This window comes from Dromiciops gliroides, chromosome 6, assembly GCF_019393635.1.
Source record: "Dromiciops gliroides isolate mDroGli1 chromosome 6, mDroGli1.pri, whole genome shotgun sequence".
NCBI lineage: Eukaryota > Metazoa > Chordata > Mammalia > Microbiotheria > Microbiotheriidae > Dromiciops > Dromiciops gliroides.
The window spans coordinates 270,260,096-270,277,666 of record NC_057866.1 but is presented as its reverse complement, the minus strand read 5'-3'; the positions used below and the strand labels follow the sequence as shown (position 1 = coordinate 270,277,666).

Sequence of the window (17,571 nt, the reverse complement as noted above, 5' to 3'; positions counted from 1 at the left end):
TTCGGTAAACTTGTGATCACACTCCCCAGCAATAAAAACAAACAACAAAAACATTGAATATGCACCCCTAATATTTGAATATACTTACTTTGAAATATTTACTTGAGCTGTTGTCCTGTGGAACCTCTCTGACCCTCTGTTTCCTCCTTTGTTTAATGATGTGTGCTCTCTGAGACCTTTGATGGGTTATAGGTTCTTAGATCTTATGCTGAAGGGGACCTTAGCGTTAACCCCTTCATTGTGTAGGTGAGAAAACTGAGTCTCAGAGGGGCTTCCACAGCCGGTACACTTCCGTGGCTGGACTTGAACCCAGATCTCCCTGGTTCTGAGGGAGCTCCCTATCCATTATGCCATACTGCCTTTCAAACATAAGATAGTATTATCCTTTCCCCAATGGCCAGCAGAACTTACTGCCCACAGTAAAGTCCATAGCAAATGGTTGTTGAGTGGCATCCAGTTAAAAAAGAGAGGGATGGCTGGAACTGCTAGCTGTCTGGATTGTAGGGGAATTTCCATTCACTATCCCAGAGGAAATCTATAGCTTCTCCATTGTGGAGGGGAATGATAGGAAGGCAGGGCCGACAGCCCTGATCCTGCTGCCTCTTGTTGTTGTTGTTGTTGTTGTTTGCTGGTGACTTTGGGCGCCTCATTTGCCCCCCCAGCCCCAGCCCAGCCGGCTTCATCATCTCCACATCCTTGGGTTAAGACAAGATCAGGATATGAAATGTTCTTGGCAAGGGTTCCCAGGGAACACAGGAAATAGCTACCCAGGATCTCTGTTTCATCATGTCTCGGGGAGGCTCTCTCGTCTTTCAGACGGCACAGACAAGCAGCCTGTCTGGAGGACCCTTTGTTTGCCAAGATTACTTATGCGCCGACATAGCCAGCCCCTGAGCAGGGAAGTGTAGGAGACGAGTGCTTGGGAGGTGTGTAAAACTCGGGGAAACAAGTTTTAGGGTCCCACAAAGGATCTTAGTGGTCATAGCTTAAGATCCGGCGCTGGAGGGGGCCTCAGGGTCTGCTTAGCCCGATCCTCTCTAAGGTGCCTTAGGGGATCATGTTATCTGAAGTAGGCTTCTCCTAAGTCCTTCTTTGCTTTTGAAGCAAAGCATTATTTTGTAATGTCGATGTGTTTCCTTGTTTTATCTCTTATCTGGGGGGTAGTCTTCATTCCATATAAATCTGTAAGTCTTTAGTCAACTGGCCCCAAGAAATACTTTCAAGACATTTTCCCCTAAGTTCTTTCAGTCCATCAGCAGGCTCTGCTGCTGGCTAGGAAGGACGCTGCACCCCGCTCCTTCCTTCTCCCCTGGCTTACTGACCACCCCTCTAGCAGCTGTCCCAGAGCAGGAGCAACTGCAGCGGCAGATTGGAAGCTGAACCTGGGTCCTGCCCATCACCACCCACCACATCCAGGAGAGACTGAGCTTCCCTGTTCAGTCACCCACTGTTGTCCCGCGACATCTCTTGTTTCTTTTCCTTTCTGCGTCAGCTCCTCACTGGCCATTTTGAAAAACAAAAACAGAACCCCCTTATCTCCCACCTTCACCTCTCATTCTCTTAGCTCCATCCTCCTTAGCCCTTGCTCACTCGTGCCCCACTCCACCGCCCACCTCTGCCCCCTCCACCGTGCCCTCTAGGATTCCTGTTCTCTAAGGAACAAAGTCCTCTTCATCCTGGATCTTTCTCACTCTTTCCATCTACTTTGATGAGGGCAAGAGTTGGGGAGGGAAATGAGACTGAGCTAAGGACATGAACTCATTGAGAAAGGAGGGAGAACATCCCCAGGGTTGATGGTGAATGGCCGTCAGGGTCTGTGTTGGCTGATAAATTTGGATGGGGGAAGCTCAGAGGCGGAGAGGCTGCCGGGTGATGGTGTGTGGTGGAGGGAGGGTATGTACATGGCACCAGGGAACAAGGCGCTTGCTGACGCTGCTTCCCAAATGGGTGACTTGGGGGGGTATGAGGAGATGCCGCCAGTATTGGCAGCAGGGCCTGGGACCCAGGGCCATCCTAGGGAGTCAGGTCTTCCGTTGGAGGCAGGAGGTGTAAGGAACAAGAGAGGGGGCTATCTAAAATGAAAGTCCAGCCGCTTCAGAGTGGGACTGCAGGGGGGACAGTGGAAAGGGCAGCCCCATCTGTGGTAGGATGTGGGTGGGCGTGGTTTGCAGGTGAGTGGAGGGATGAGGGAGCAGATGCCTGGGGGAGGCCAGCGGCATTTCGATGCGTAAGAGATTCCTCAAAGCCCCACACCCCCCTTCTCCCCTCATTTATTTTGAAAACGGTTGGTGGCATATTTTGTTTTACCCGGCCCTCTGTTTGTCCTGGCACCACTGACACAGAGCCAATGGTTTGCATTGTAGGTATCCTTGTCAGACATCGGTGGGCTGGAAGACATCAAACTCAAATTGAAACAAGCTGTGGAATGGCCTTTGAAGCATCCAGAAGCCTTTGCCCGGATGGGAATTCAGCCGCCCACAGGAATCCTTCTGTATGGACCTCCTGGATGCTCCAAAACAATGATCGCCAAGGCCCTGGCCAATGAAAGCGGGCTGAACTTCTTAGCTGTGAAGGTGGGCTTCTTTTTTACAACTCACTTCTTCCCTTCTCCCTCCTAATACATCCTGATCGGGGGAGTACAGAGGGCATTTGTGGGTGAGGGAGAGGAAGAAGGAAAGAGAGAGGGCAAAGGAGAGGGAGATCAGAGAAGGGGAGGGGGAAAGACGAGAGAGAGACAGAGAGACAGATAGAGAGATAGAGACAGACAGAGAGATAGAGAGACAGAGAGGGAGACAGAGAGAGAGACAGACAGAGACAGAGAGACAGACAGACAGACAGAGACACAGACAGACAAAGTTAGAGAGACACAGAGACAGACAGAGAGTTGGCGAGGAGCGGGACAGGGAGAGAGGCAGAAGAGAGACTGGCTTAGCACCTGAGAGTGGCAGAAGGTCTTTGTTTGGTCTCCTGATGTTCAGTCTGTGATAGAAGCTCCTCCAGAGAGGTGTCTCCTTTGTTTCCGATGCACGAGGATGCCCTGGTTGGGTGCCAGCTCCCGGCACAGTTTGAGGCGGGGTTCCCTCCCCCTGAAGCACAGAGCATATTCCCACCACTCCACAAAGAACACAAGACAGACACCCCCAGACCTCTCAGCACTTGATGGAAATGTGAACATTTTTTTTAACTGATTTGTGCTCAATGAAATTTAAGAACTGTATCAATTTTGAAGATCATTCCTAGATGTTGTGCCAGGGACTTTCTCGTGGAACAAGAAGAGCTTCTTATCTCGTGGTGTGCAATTTTCTGGTTGTTAAATGCACACCTTGTTTTCAAAGAGCTTGCCTGGGCTTTTCAGGAACCTGGTGCTTTTAAAGACGGATGTTTTGGTATATTTAAATGTCACTGGTCTTGAAGAGGCCTGGGGATTTCATTCATCCAGGGGAAGAATACTCCCTTCCCCAATGCAGCACCTTTGGGTCTTAGAAGGGGTACCCACCCAGAGGACAGAGAGTTTAGATAGCTTATCCTGCAGCTCATAGGCATTTGTGTCAAAGTAAGACTTGAACCTGGGTCTCCTGGGGTCCATGGCCAACTCTCTTATCCCTGTGTCATGGCTGCCTCTTGCAGAGGACCTATGGTCATATTCCTCTGCTGATGCTTGCTACCTGTATGACCTTGGGCAAGTCATTGAGTGACTCAATGGTAGACCTTACCTCTGATTATCCCCAGTCTGTCTTGGCTTTTGCCTTTCTTTGTATTCCCAGCATCTAGTACAGTGCCTGGGATATAGAACGAACGAATGAATGAATGAATGCTCATTGATTAATTGGCTTATGTAGCTGGGCATACGTTTTTAAAATGAGGAGTAGGACAAAATGGTCCTGGGGGTCCCTTCCTGCTCTATGATCCCAAGTCAGGGGTCTCCAGTGCCATCACCCAAACCAACCCTAAATGGTTCATGTACTTTTGGTTTTTAGCCCAGAGCATCTTGGAGATGTAGGCCTCATGCCCGTTCCCGCTGTGACCAGTCACAGTGCATTCATTCACCAGACATTTAGTAAGTGCTTTCTCTGTACAGGGCACTGGGCTCTGGATTGTGGTTCTAAAGTTCAGAGGAGATGCAGACCTTGGGGTCAGGTAGTTTGTAGGTAATTGGGGAATAAGGAACCAATTTGCATACCTATATAAAAATAATAATTTGCCTAGCTCTGCAAGGTTAACAAAGCCCCTACCCTCTGTGAACTTGTTTGATGCTCACAGCCCCACTCTGAGGTGGGGGTGCCCTTTTTCAGATGAGGAAACGAAAACTTAGAGAGCTCGGGTGTTTTGTCTGTGGTCACACAGTGAAGGGTGTGCGTGTCAGAATGGGGATAGTCCTCCCTACTTCAAGTCCATTGCTCCATGGCTCCAAAAATACAGTCTTGTGGGCCAAGTGCCTTTGGAGTATTCTAAAACACAGTATTTGGGGAGCTCCAAGAAGGAAGATTGGGGGGTGTCATGGTTTTGGCAGCCATCTAGAGGAAGTGGCATTGAATTGGCTTTCTAGACTTAGATTAGATTAGGGTTCCGTTTCTGCCCAAGTATTCCGGGAAAGTCGAGGCTTTGTGTTAGGGCTCCTCAGTCTCTCTCTCCTTTGCTTTTATCCATCTGTCTATCTGTCTCTCTATCTCCATATCTATCTGTCTATTCATCTATACCTGTTTGTATCTGTTTATCTCTCTCTTTCTCTGTCTATCCATCTATATATGTCTGTCTGTCTATATTGTCTGTTGCTCTGTCTCTGTCTATATCTATCAGTCTCTCTATCTCTATAGCTATCTGTCTATTCATCTGTGTCTGTCTATATCTGTTTGTCTCTATCTCTATCCATTTATATCTGTCTATATCTGTCTGTCTGTTTCTCTATCTCTATTGTCTGTATATGTGTATATCTATCTGTTTATATGTCTGTCTGTTGCTCTATTTCTGTCTGTCTCTGTCTCTATCTATCTGTCCACCTGTCTGTCTATCTTGCTCAGGAATTCTGGGTACCCCACATTTTGAGCAGCTGTTACTAAGGACAATGTCTGTGTCCGGTTGCTTGGCCTGTAGTCATATTTGAGCTGCTGGAGATCCAGACACAGTGGAGAGGCTAGCTCTAACCCTTTTGGGTGAGAATACCGAGGAAAAGCCAAGCAGCTTTCTTCCATCCTCCTTTGTCAATGAGTCAGTCCTCCCTGTTTCTGTCAAAGGCACCATCATCCTTCCAGTCTCCCAGGTTCAAAATGTTGGCTTTATCTGGTCTCACCCCATATGACCAACCAGGTGCCAAATCTTTCAATAATTAAATTCATTTTCCCTTCAAGTACTTATATTCTGTGCCATTTGGTGCATGATAAATATGCATGTATCTCTGTGTGTGTGTGTGTACACATAAAGACATGCATATGTACATTTACACACAGCGCTGATCTCATATCATTATGGTGCTCTTAATCAAAAATTAATTGAGGAAATCTTTTCCCCCCCCATCTCTCACTCATCTCTCCCAGGCAAACCCCAGTCTCATAGGCTTAGACGAACATTCTTTTATTCATAGTATAGTAAACAATAAAAATACATCAAAATATTTCAGCGGTGCATTGCGAATTGCCTCTAACCATCCCCTGTAACTGCTGATATCTCTAGATAACGGCTCCATGGGCCTACTCTTCAGCTCTCTGGGCGTCAGTCTTTCTCCTTGACAGCTAGCTCCAAAACAAAGGCTCTTCCCTCTTTCATTTTGTGCTTCACCATGAAAATTCACTTGAGTCTGATGAGAAACCGCCTCTCCTCCAGACCCTGTTTTCTCTTAAAGATACAGCGTCCATAGTTTCTATGGAAGGCCTACTGAAACTGGCAGTGAACAAGTATAAATGGGTGTTGCGCTTCTCAGAGGCCTTTTCTTAAGCTGCTGATATAATCATGTGGTTTGGGGTGTTTTTGTTTTAATATCATTAACTGCGTTAATTGTTTTCCTAACGTTGAATCATCCTCGCATGCCTGGTGTAAATCCAGCTTGGCCATAGTGAATGATTGTTTAGACGCATCGCTCTGCCCGTCTTCCTCCCTGTGGATGTGTTTTGCTGCAGGTTGTTACACTTGACAGATGCTGAAATTTCGTTTGTCATCTGGGTCGCTTACGTCAGACGCTGTTTCACTGGCCGTTTCCTCTCCCTCTCCTCCCCTGTTTTTGGCTACAGTGACTAGAGGGGATTAGCACATTTCGGATGGCAGGAACTCTCATGGAGTTCTGGAGGAAGCCTGGACTGGCTTCTGGCCAGGCTTTTCACCAGGTCTTCTCTTACCCAGACTAGGAAGCCCTGGGATGGAACCAGCTCAGTGCATTCCTGGCTTCCCGAGAAAGGCTTGGTTCGCTTTTGTGTGCTGGAGAGACTGGAACTGCCTGCGTTCAACGCACAAAAGTCTTGCTTTGTTCCCATGACTTGACTCCAAAAAGTTAGTGCTTCTCCATCGACAGCTTGTAGTTCCCCAGTAAGGCGTAGGTCGTGTCCTTTGTCTATTTCAAGCTCACTTTTTTTTCTTGATTAATCAGAGGACCTTTGAGGCCATGGAGTCTGACCCCTGTTTGATTATTTATTGTTTCGTTGATGACCTTTGTTCTTACATAACTGTCACTCCACATGACATCCCCCTCTAGAATGATCCTCCGTTGTGACAAAGAAGAGCATTTACCTGAAATGGCCGGCAGAAGCACTACACGTTACCATCCTATCATCATATTAATAATACTCATTTGTATGTGTTTTAAGGTTTGCAGAACTCTTTACGCACAATGTTGTTATTGTTATAAATTAATCAATATGTGTTGGCCAAAGCGGAAAAGTAGATTTTGAATAATATTGATTCAAAATAATTAGGAAACTACAGTCAATTTATTATCCCCATTTTACAGGTGAGGAAACTGAGGCAGACAGAGGGTGAGTGGCTTGTCTAGGGTCCCCAAACTAGGAAATGTCTGAGGTCAGATTTGAACTCAGATCTTCCCGACTGCTGTCCTTTTTCTACTGTGACATCTAGCTGCCTAACCAGATGATGTATACATGTGACATTCTAGCCAAGGCAGTTGGTGGTTAGAGCTCTGGGCTTGGAGTCAGGAAGACTTGAGATTCAAATCCTGCCTAAGACATTTACCGTCGATAAGTCACTTAACTTCAGCAGCAGTTTCCTCATCTGTAAAATGTTTATAATAATAGCACTTACTTTATAGAGTTTTTGAAGATCAAATGAGATATTGTATGTGAAGTGGTTTATAGGTTTGTTTTTTTCCAGGCCAATGAGGGTTAAGTGACTTGCCCAGGGTCACACAGCTAGTTAAGTGGGAAGTGTCTGAGGCTGGATTTGAACTCGGGTCCTCCTGAATCCAGGGCCCGTGCTCTATCCACTGTGCCACCTAGCTGCCCCTGGTTTATAGGGTTTAAATGCAATAGAATAGTACTAGTACTACTAGAATAATGATGACGACAATGTCCTAGCAGCTTCTCTCTCCTCTACCTGAGAGGTGGGATCTAAGTTTTTTTAAACCTCTTTTCCCACTCTTATTGATTTTTTTCATAACTCAAAGTTCACCTTCCTTTTGGTAATTTTTCATTTACATTCATTATTGTGCACATTATTCTCTTATTCCTTTTTTTTTTTTTTTTTTTTTACAGTTCAGACAGATCCTCCAGGGTTGTTTTTTTTCCCTCCCAGTATTCCTTTTATTTGTCATTTCTTTCTGCACAATAATATCCCACGACAATCATGTTCCACTTTGCCCAGTCGATGGGCACCCATTGGTTTCAGATTCTTTGCTACCATAAAGAGAGCTTCTGTGGATATTTTGGTATATATTGAACCAAGGATCCAACAGTTTCCTGTCTCCGAACTCCTTGGAGTATATGCACAATAACACCCCCTTGCCCCTTTTACACAGGAGACAAGTGAAACCCAGAAAAGGGTCATAAGCAGGTGTGAGATCGGATCCGTTCGAGTCCCAATCTGACATTTCTCTGCCTTTGCATTTTACAAAATCTTCTCTAGCTGATGGGGAATTTTGATTTCAGGTGATCGAAGCAGTGTGGCATTATATAAACAGACGTGTAGTCAGAAAGACCTCAGACAATCAATGGCTGTGTCCTCATGGGCAAATCGCTGAAACTCCCTAAGACTTAGCTTCCTTTTCTGTTAAATGGAGACCATAATATTTGTGCTTCCTACCTTGCAGGCTTGTTATGAGCCTAAAATGAAATCATGTATGCAGTGTACTTGACACATTGTACCTTAAAAAGATTTATAAATACAAGCTATTATTCTTGCAGATAAATTAATGTGGACACCCTTTCTTGATGCAAGTGGGCTAAAATGTTCTGTTTGTTGAAGGTGTTCAGTGGGATCCTTGACTGAATGAAGTATCAGTCCAGAGAATATTTTTATATTCAAGGCTGTTTTCACATGAGTAGTTTTAGCAAATAAATTGGTTTCTTACCAGCTCAAACTAGTTCATGAGGTAGTTTTTGCAAAAATATTTGATTAGGCTCGTGTTCAACCTAGGCCTGTAGTGGAACCAAGATTTGATTTTGGCAGAAGAGCCAGATTTGAATCTTGTGTCTCCACAGCTTACACCATCTTGGACAAATTACTTTTCCTTCTTAGCTTCCTCTTGTGTTAATTGAAGGGGTTGGAATTAATGATCTCTAAAAGTCCTTTCAACTTAAAAAAAATTCCCATTATCTTAAAATGGACAAAGATAAAAACCCTTCTCTGTTTGGTAGATCTTGGTATCCCACATGGGAATATTGGATACCCTGGTTCTTGGTTAGGTTTCAAATTTTTGAGTCATTAAAAACTGTGAAAAAGGAAGAATTCTTCATAAGAAGGATGGCAAAAAATGGTAATATCAAACAAGGGGGAGCTCTTTTTTGCTTGCAAATAATATCGATATGACTACTCTTGATTCTTTAATAATTTGGCAAAGGCCCCTCAGCCATCTCCACTGTCTGTCGTCTTACACCTCTCCTCCCTTTCTCCGCCAGACTCCTTGGAAATATGGTGTACACTTGATGCCTATACTTGATCACTCCCCCTCAGTGGTCACTGATCTCTTCCGTCATCTCTGAAAGAAGAGAATGAAATACTTTGTCAAAAGCATTCCTAAAATCTAGGTCCACAGCATGTGTTCTCATCTAATAGTTTACTAATCCTGTCAAAGCAGGAGGCGAGGTTGGTTCGGCATGACTTATTCTTGGTTACGCCATATTGGCACTTTGTAGCCAGATGTTCACCAAGCATCCCTTTAATGATCTATTCTGGAATTCCCTTAGGAATCCAAGTGAAATTCACAGGCCAAGAATTTGCAGACTGTTGTCTTCCCTGTCTTCCAAACTGGGACGGTATTTGCCCTTCTCCAGCACGATGTGCGGCACCTCTCTCATTTTCCATGATCTTTCAGCTGTTACTGGCAGTGGCTCATCTGGATGTACCTGAGGATAGGATTCGTCTCAACCAGGCTGACCAAGAACAACAGTTGCTCTCTTATGGTCTCCTTCCTTGTCTGTTCTATCAATCAGCACCATTTCAAGTCATTTTTATTCTTACTTCCATTACAAAGGTCATAGCAGAAAGATAAGAAAATAAGAAATGAACAGTTTTGCTTTCTCTCTCTTAGTATTATTGGCCCATCCACCCCAAGCAGAGGTCTGGTCTCTCTTTTTACCCTCACTTCTCTATTATAGTTTAAAAAAACATCTCAAAACCAAAACTTTTTTGTTGTCCTTAGTTTCCCACACTGTCCAGTATGGCTAAGTCTAGGGGGTTCCATTGATGAGGGAATTTAAAATTTATATCTGGGACAAATGTAGGATGCCTTAGAAAGATTTTCTTAGGGGGCAGCTAGGTGGCGCAGTGGATAAAGCACTGGCCCTGGAGTCAGGAGGACCTGAGCTCGGCCTCAGACACTTGACACTTACTAACTGTGTGACCCTGGGCAAGTCACTTAACCCCCATTGCCCCGCATAAACAAAACAAAACAAAAAACAAACTTAAAAAAAAAAAAGAAAAGAAAGATTTTCTCAGCCTGCCTCAATGGCTAGGATCATCAGATCAGGGACTGTATACATTATGAGAATAAGAGGAAATTTAGGGAGCCGTGTTGGAAGCTAATGGAAAGGCCCACCTGCTTACAGATATGGAGATATGTTTGTCAGCATAAGGTAGCAAACAGCCTAATGGAGGGGACGGAGTAGAGTGAAGCCTGTGCTGGGTCTGGAAATTGCACACCAGCCCAGCTCTCCTGCCCACTACCTGCGTGTCCTTGGGCAAGGAGTTTACCCGCTGCAGGCCTTGGTCAGAGTTTGAGAAATCCCCCGCCCTAGCGCTACACTGGGAGGCACTGAGTTTTGATAACTTCTGATCTGATAGAACGGAGCTGCTCAAGGGCAGGGATTGTTTCATTGGTCTCTAAACCCAGTGCCCAGTGCACTTAATAAAATAGGAGGCGCTTAATAAATGCTTCTTGGTCTGATACTGCTGAATCTGCTTCCTTTTTATCTTTTTTTCTTCTAGTTTCTTTGAAGTTCCTGATGTTTTGTTCTTCCAAATGAACTGATTGAATAAATAGATTAAGTAAAATTGTCCTTTTTTTATTATGTTGGTTTTACCTACCCATGAACAATAAATATAACTTCAGTTATTTAGATCTGAAAAAAAATAAATGCTTCCTGATCCATCTAGACTGTTGTTTTAAAAATGACAAACATACAGGACGCCCTTTGATTTAAGTGGATATGATGCCACGGGTTCTGTTATTGATAGAGAAAGAGTGAAAGCACTTTGTATAGCCACTGTACGCTCCATGATATCTGTGGAGAAGGAAGAGCACCCTTTTAAGAACTGACAGTAAAACACAGGAAGGAGGAGAACTCACGGGCCATGGGTAACTCACAGCTCCGGACTGCGGGCTTTGACATCATGAGTCATTCAGGAACATCTGTGCCGCACAGAGCTGCTTTTCTGCTCATTGTTAATCCTCACTGATCTCCAGCTCTATTCTTGAACTGGTGTCACATTTATGAACTCATTCAAATGACAGGCGCCTTTAAGAGGGTGTTGAGGAAGTGTTGCTTCTTAATTTTTAGAGCCGCAAAAGCTCATCAAATTGGCTTCCGTGGGGCAATGTGAGCTGACTCGGCCCGCTGTTCACTGACCAGGATGCAATTCCAGCCGGTAGAGCTCCTTGAACAACAGCTCAGCGTGATTGACAAGCTCTTCGGTCACCAGCTGTGGGAATCGTCCCGTTCAATCTCAGCCTCTCTTCCTAGATGGCACCTGTACAACCTGTCCTCTGCCTTCCTGCCTTTCCCTCAAGCTAGAATGGGCAGAAGAGAGTGTCCCTTACGTCTCAGAACCTCTTTTTTTGTTTAGGCAATGGGGGTTAAGTGACTTGCCCAGGGTCACACAGCTAGTAAGTGTCAAGTGTCTGAGGCCAGATTTGAACTCAGGTCCTCCTGACTCCAGGGCCGGTGCTCTATCCTCTGCGCCCCCGAGCCGCCCCGACCCTTGCCTCTCTTAAGCTCCAAGGAGAGCTGAAGAATAATATCTGGAACATCAGGCTCAGCCCTGTGTGACAGTGTCACTCCCCAGTAGTAAGTCAGGGGCCGTGTAGCTGAAGTCTTCTGCTTGCTGAATGTTCCATCCGTTTCCTGTCCTGATAGGGCTGATTATGACCCTCTGCTTTTTCCTCATCCTCCATTTGTCTGCTCCAGTTACTCTTCCTTTTCAGTGGCTTAATTAAGTCAGGGCCTCTTGGAGCTCATCAATTCATTTTTTGCTTCAGCAGCCACATTTCCCTTATGATATCAACAGTCTCTTAAAAATCATACCCTTGGGGCAGCTAGGTGGTACAGTGGATAGAGCACTGGCCTGGAGTCAGGAGGACCTGAGTTCAAATCTGTCCTCAAACACTTAACACTTACTAGCTGTGTGACCCTGGGCAAGTCACTTAACCCCAATTACCTCACCCCCCCAAAAAAAATTCATACCCTCCCCTCCAAATAGTTGTTTTTCTTTTTTTGTTCTTACCTTCTTTTGTCCTAAAACTGTTATATGCAAATGAACCAAGGGACCACAAGGCCCTGGGGCTCTAAATGCTCAACAGAGTATACCATCTCATTTTTTTATGCTAGAAAAGGTCTGTATATACTCATATCTTTACAGTTTTTAGTAAATAAAAGGGTTTGGGGTTTTTTTTGCCACTTAAGGTATCAGACTGCTCTTATACAAATGAAACAGCTTTCTTGTACCCTACAGCTTTCACAAGGTAAAAACAAACGAGTTATTTGTAAAGCCCGTAGCACAGGGCCTGACGCACAGTAGGTGCTTAATCAACAATTGTTCCCTTCCCATTCTCATAGATCTTTGCCTTTATGCCGTAGTCCATTTCTGTCCCAAACTGCTCAGATCCTCCCAAAAGCTATTTCTTCAAACACACGTTAGCAGTTTTTATGAAAGCAAAGTCCTTTTCCCACTTCTTTCAGGCATCAAAATGTTCACCAGACAGAGCCAATATCTTACATCCTTTGCCACTTAATTGGACTCTTTTCTTTTATACAAAGGTGTTTTCTTGCCCCTCCCCTTCAAGGGAACCCTAGTTTATGAGAACTCTGTGTCCAGTGAGTATGACTTTCCTCTTGAATAAGGGCCCGAGGGGCTTTTCTAGCTAGCACCAAAGGCTACGGGCTTCAGCACACCCGTCTTGTAACATCTATTTTGGCTTCTGAGAGACCTCTGTGGTTTCCTTCCTGGATCCTGACGTATTTCAGAAAGTTGATGTTTCCAATTAAGTAAACTTCAGATGAATGAAGTATTTCTCTTTTCGTTGAGGTTGGGAGGAGAAGACCAGGGAATGCTTATCAAATGTGCCTTTACCTCATCCAGGCTGATGCCGTAAGAACCAATATTTTTCCAGTTGTGGCTTTCAGAGTTTCTTACATTTGGGTTCAGATACCAAAGAGATGTTTCCAGTCTTTAATCTCCTGACCATATCGTGAGTGAGTGTGTGAGTGTGAGTGTGTGTGTTTGTGTGTGTGTGTGTGTGTGTGTGTGTGTGTGCATTTAATGAGCACCAGCTTCGCTGTAACCTACTGAGAAATGTAAGAGTGCAGGGTATACACAGTGTCATTACCCTCTAAGACCTCCGTAGTGTCCAGCGGACACAGAACACCAACAATTTCCCTTCATCTCACAGGAAGGAAGTGTTTGGTCTTTTGTAGATTTTAACTAGCTGACACTTTCTTTTCTTGCAGGGACCTGAATTAATGGATAAATATGTTGGTCAGTCGGAACGAGCAGTCAGAGAGGTAAACGGTGCTAATATCTGTTTGTTTATTTTTTTTCTATCTGTTTGATCTGGACTTGTGATTTCATTCCTGTGGGAAAGAAGGAAGGAAGGAGAGAAGGAGGAAGGGAGAGGAGGGAAGGAGGGGGGAGGGAAAGAAGAAAGGAGAGAAGGAAGAAAAAAGGGAAGAAAATAAGGAGGGAGAGGAGGGAAAAAAGAAAGGAAAGAGAGGAAAGGAAGGAGAGGAGGGAAGAAAATATTTATGAACTGCTTACTATGTGCTAGGCACTGTTCTAAGTACTTTGTTATCTCATTTAATCCTCACAACAACCTTTGGAAGTAGGTGCTATTATTATCCCCATTTTATAGTTGAGGAAACTGAGGCAGACAGAGGTTAGGTGACTTTTCCAGGGTCACACAGCTTATAAGTTTCTGAGGTTGGATTTGAATTCGGGTCTTCCTGACTCCAAGCCTAGCATACTATCCAATGGGCCACCTGGTTGCCTCTCTTTATTTACTTTGGCCGCCGATCACTTTACTGTCAACACTTTTTTCTTTGACATTCAGTGGGCTCGCTCTCTGTCGCCTGCAAGTGGTGTCCTGTATTTCCCCTAAGCAGATCTGGTTTTACCTTTGCTTGGACTTCCGTCCTCTCCCTTTGGGCCACCTTCCATGGCGGTTTTCCTTTCCTGGTAGTTTGTCTTCCTGTCCATTTCATTGATCGTGGCTGTATTTCTCACTGCTGCTATTGCAGGCCCTGGAAGGCGTGTGCATTCTTGATCTTGAAACCACAGAGCTGGGTATGCATAGTGCTTATTTCTATACCACATGGACTTCCTCAGTTTGGTGGAACTCAGGCTCTTTCTATTTTGTCGTTTTTGCTTATGATAACTCTTCTCTAGTCAGAATGGCAGAAGACAAGCTGACCTCTTTGAAAGCTACAACATGTTTAAGATTCTAGAGGAAGGCTTACCCACGTGGAATAAAGCCTTGTGGAGAACTTGGGGAAGATGTGGCTGAGAGTCTCCCAGAATGGATAGGCATGAATGGATTACTGTTTGCCTTAAGGTCAACATGTTCCAACATTCATTGGAACTTAAACTTGAGGGTCTGGGTCTGTTTTTCCTTCTGTCTTTATAATCCCAGGGCCTTGTCCATAGTAGACATTTAGTTACATTTATAGAATTGAATTGGGAATGAATCTCTGAGCTCAAGGATCTGCCTAGGCTTTAAATACTAAAATCTCACCATGGGGGTGTCATGGTACAGTGGAAAGAGGAATCAAAGGACTCGGGTTCAAATTCCAACTCTTCGGACATATCACTTTTTCTTTCCTGGGCCCACGTTCCCTCCTTTGTAAAATGAGAGCCCGATGGCCTGTGAGGTTCTTTCCATAGCCCGTGTCGACAACAACAGCATCAATAATCATGTTGACTGGCTTCCTGACTACAACAGAAGCCTGCTTGTGACTCTGGTTCCCGTGCTGAAGGCTAGCTCCAACAAGGATTTATTAATGACCTACTGGGGGGTGGGGGGGGGTGAGTTTCAGGGTGGCGGGTGGAGGAGTGTGACTGCGTCAGAGCCTCCGTGTTCTAGCTTGATGACTTAAGCTCATTGGAATATCTGTTCCAGATCTTCAGAAAAGCCCGAGCTGTAGCCCCATCAATTCTTTTCTTTGATGAGCTTGATGCCTTAGCCGTCGAAAGAGGCAGGTAAGAAATGTTCCTGTTGAGTCTTCTCACATTTCCCTTTTCTGTTGCCTGTGCTTCAAGATGGTGGTTCTTTGAATGAAAACATGCAGGGAAGGAGTCTTCATGAAATGCTCAGGGTGGGGATACAGCAGTTAGAAATGAGAAGTAAAATCATAAGTGAAATAAGCACTCCGAAGGGGAAAAAAATGAAAGGAAAACAAATAGTTTAGAACGTAAGGTAGAATACTTGACTGAAGTGATGGACTCCCCATCATTTTATTGAACATGGAACAAAAACTTCAGCAGTAACTCCCCAAGATAACAAGAGATATTAGAATAAAGTCAAGAGATTGAAAATATAATGTATCTACTATTTTTAAAAACCACCTCATTGGTAAACGGGTTGAAGAAAGTCTAAGAAATTATTAGACTCTTTGAAAACCATAACCATGCTAAAAACCTGGATGTAATATTTGAAGAAATAGTGAAAGAAAACTGCTCTTATCTATTTGAAGCAGAAAGCAAAAATGAAAACAGGAGGGAAAATGACTAATTACTTCATGAAGGAAACCCCAAATTTAAAATAATTCAGAAATGTTGTTTCTGAAATTATACTTTCCAAGTTAAAGGGGAAAAAAGTACTGCAAGCAACAATCCAAGAACTCAAGAGCCCAAGCCATGGTCAGGATAAGGTTATGCCACATCTACCATAAAGAGGGAAAATCTTGGAATTTAGCATTCTAAACAGAAGGGATGCTAGAATATCAGGAGCTTTCCTCATTTACTCACATGAGATCAAATGAGAGGATATGATAAAGTGCTGAGCACGGTGCCTGGCACATAGGAGATGCTACAAAAATGCTTATTCCTCTCCCCTGCTCCTCCAGAAAAATGTAGAAAAGGTAATCCAAGAAAATCACATTCTTTCTTCAGGGTATTCTTGGCTTTTTTGAAGGCTCAGCCTCAGGTGCTCCCTCCTAAATGAAATTCAATCCAGCTGTTAGTGTCCCTTCGCCAAAAATTATTTTGTCTAATTTTGTTTATCTGTTTTCATACTTGTTTTTTCTCCCAAGTACAAAGTAAGCTCCTTGATGCATTTTTGGATAGAATTTTTAAAGACCTGATTAAGAAGCATTTTTCCCTAGGAAAAAAGTAGGAGGTACCAATTTGTAGTTTGTTCTTGAAATCCTGTTCTTGTTGTTCAGTCATTTTTCAGTCTTGTCCGACTCTCTGTGAACCCATCTGGGTTTTTTTTGGCAAAGATAGTGAAATGGTTTGCCATTTCCTTCTCCAGCTCTTTTTACAGATGAGGAAACTGAGGCAAACAGGGTTAAGTGACTTGCCCAGCTCATGTCTAGTAAGTGTCTGAGAGCAGATTTGAACTCAGATCTTCCTGACTCTAGGCCACAGCTAGGATTCTCCAAATTCTTTCGAAGACTTGGGGGTGCTTTAAGGAAGGAAATGGCTCAACTTAACCTACAGATCAGAGAACAGAAATCACCCAGCAGGCTTTGCTTGTTCAAGACGTGAATATGGCCCCCAGCCTTCCTGATCCATTGGAGACAGTTGTTTTTGGAACCTGAAAACGAGCAAATATGAACCAGATGTGAGAAAAATGCATGCAGCAGAACTGTCATACCATGCAACCAACTTTAAACATCATGGGGAAATCGACAAGGCTCTTGTTAGGAACAAGACCTTGTTTAGAGGCCTGCTTTGCACAATAGACGCTTGCAAATGCATCCAAGAGGCCGGCCGTCTGTAGTCCCTGGAGACCAATTCCCTGTGCTTATACTAATCATACTGCAGCATGCAGGGGGACACCTGTTTGTACGCTTTGCCCTTTTCCCTTTGTGGCTCGTTCAAGGTGAGTGCAAAACCTTCCAGATAACTTTCTATGATTTTCTTCTCTCTCTCTCTGTCTCTGTCTCTGTCTCTCTCATTTGTCTCTGTCTTTCTGTCTCTCTCTCTCTCTCTGTCTCTCTCTCATTTGTCTCTGTCTCTCTCTCTGTCTGTCTCTGTGTCTCTCTCATTTGTCTCTGTCTCTGTCTGTCTCTGTGTCTCTCTCATTTGTCTCTGTCTCTCTCTCTCTCATTTGTCTCTGTCTCTGTCTCTCTCTCTGTCTGTCTCTGTCTCTGTCTCATTTGTCTCTGTCTCATTTGTCTCTGTCTCTCTCACTGTCTCTGTCTCTCATTTGCCTCTGTCTCTGTCTCTCTCTCTGTCTCTCTCTCATTTGTCTCTGTCTCTGTCTCTCTCATTTGCCTCTGTCTCTGTCTCTCTGTCTCTGTCTCTGTCTCTCTCTCATTTGTCTCTGTCTCTCTCTCATTTGTCTCTGTCTCTGTCTCTCTGTGTCTCTGTCTCTCTCATTTGTCTCTGTCTCTGTCTCTCTGTCTCTGTCTCTGTCTCTCTCTGTCTCTGTCTTTCTCATTTATCTCTGTCTCTCTCTCTCTGTGTCTCTGTCTCTCTCATTTGTCTCTGTCTCTCTCTGTCTTTCTCTCATTTGTCTCTGTCTCTCTCATTTGTCTCTCT

At 44.3% G+C, this 17,571-nt stretch overlaps 1 protein-coding gene across 2 annotated transcripts in view; it reads left to right on the top strand.

Annotated features, from left to right (window-relative positions):
- The window catches only part of SPATA5 (spermatogenesis associated 5), a 222,783-nt gene that overhangs the window by 30,973 nt on the left and 174,239 nt on the right, over positions 1-17,571 (top strand). For both annotated transcript variants that reach the window (XM_043973144.1, XM_043973143.1), the window contains exons 11-13: positions 2,364-2,573; positions 13,320-13,373; positions 14,984-15,063. In XM_043973144.1, the coding sequence (XP_043829079.1) occupies positions 2,364-2,573; positions 13,320-13,373; positions 14,984-15,063 (344 nt within the window). The remainder of the gene's footprint in view (positions 1-2,363; positions 2,574-13,319; positions 13,374-14,983; positions 15,064-17,571) is intronic.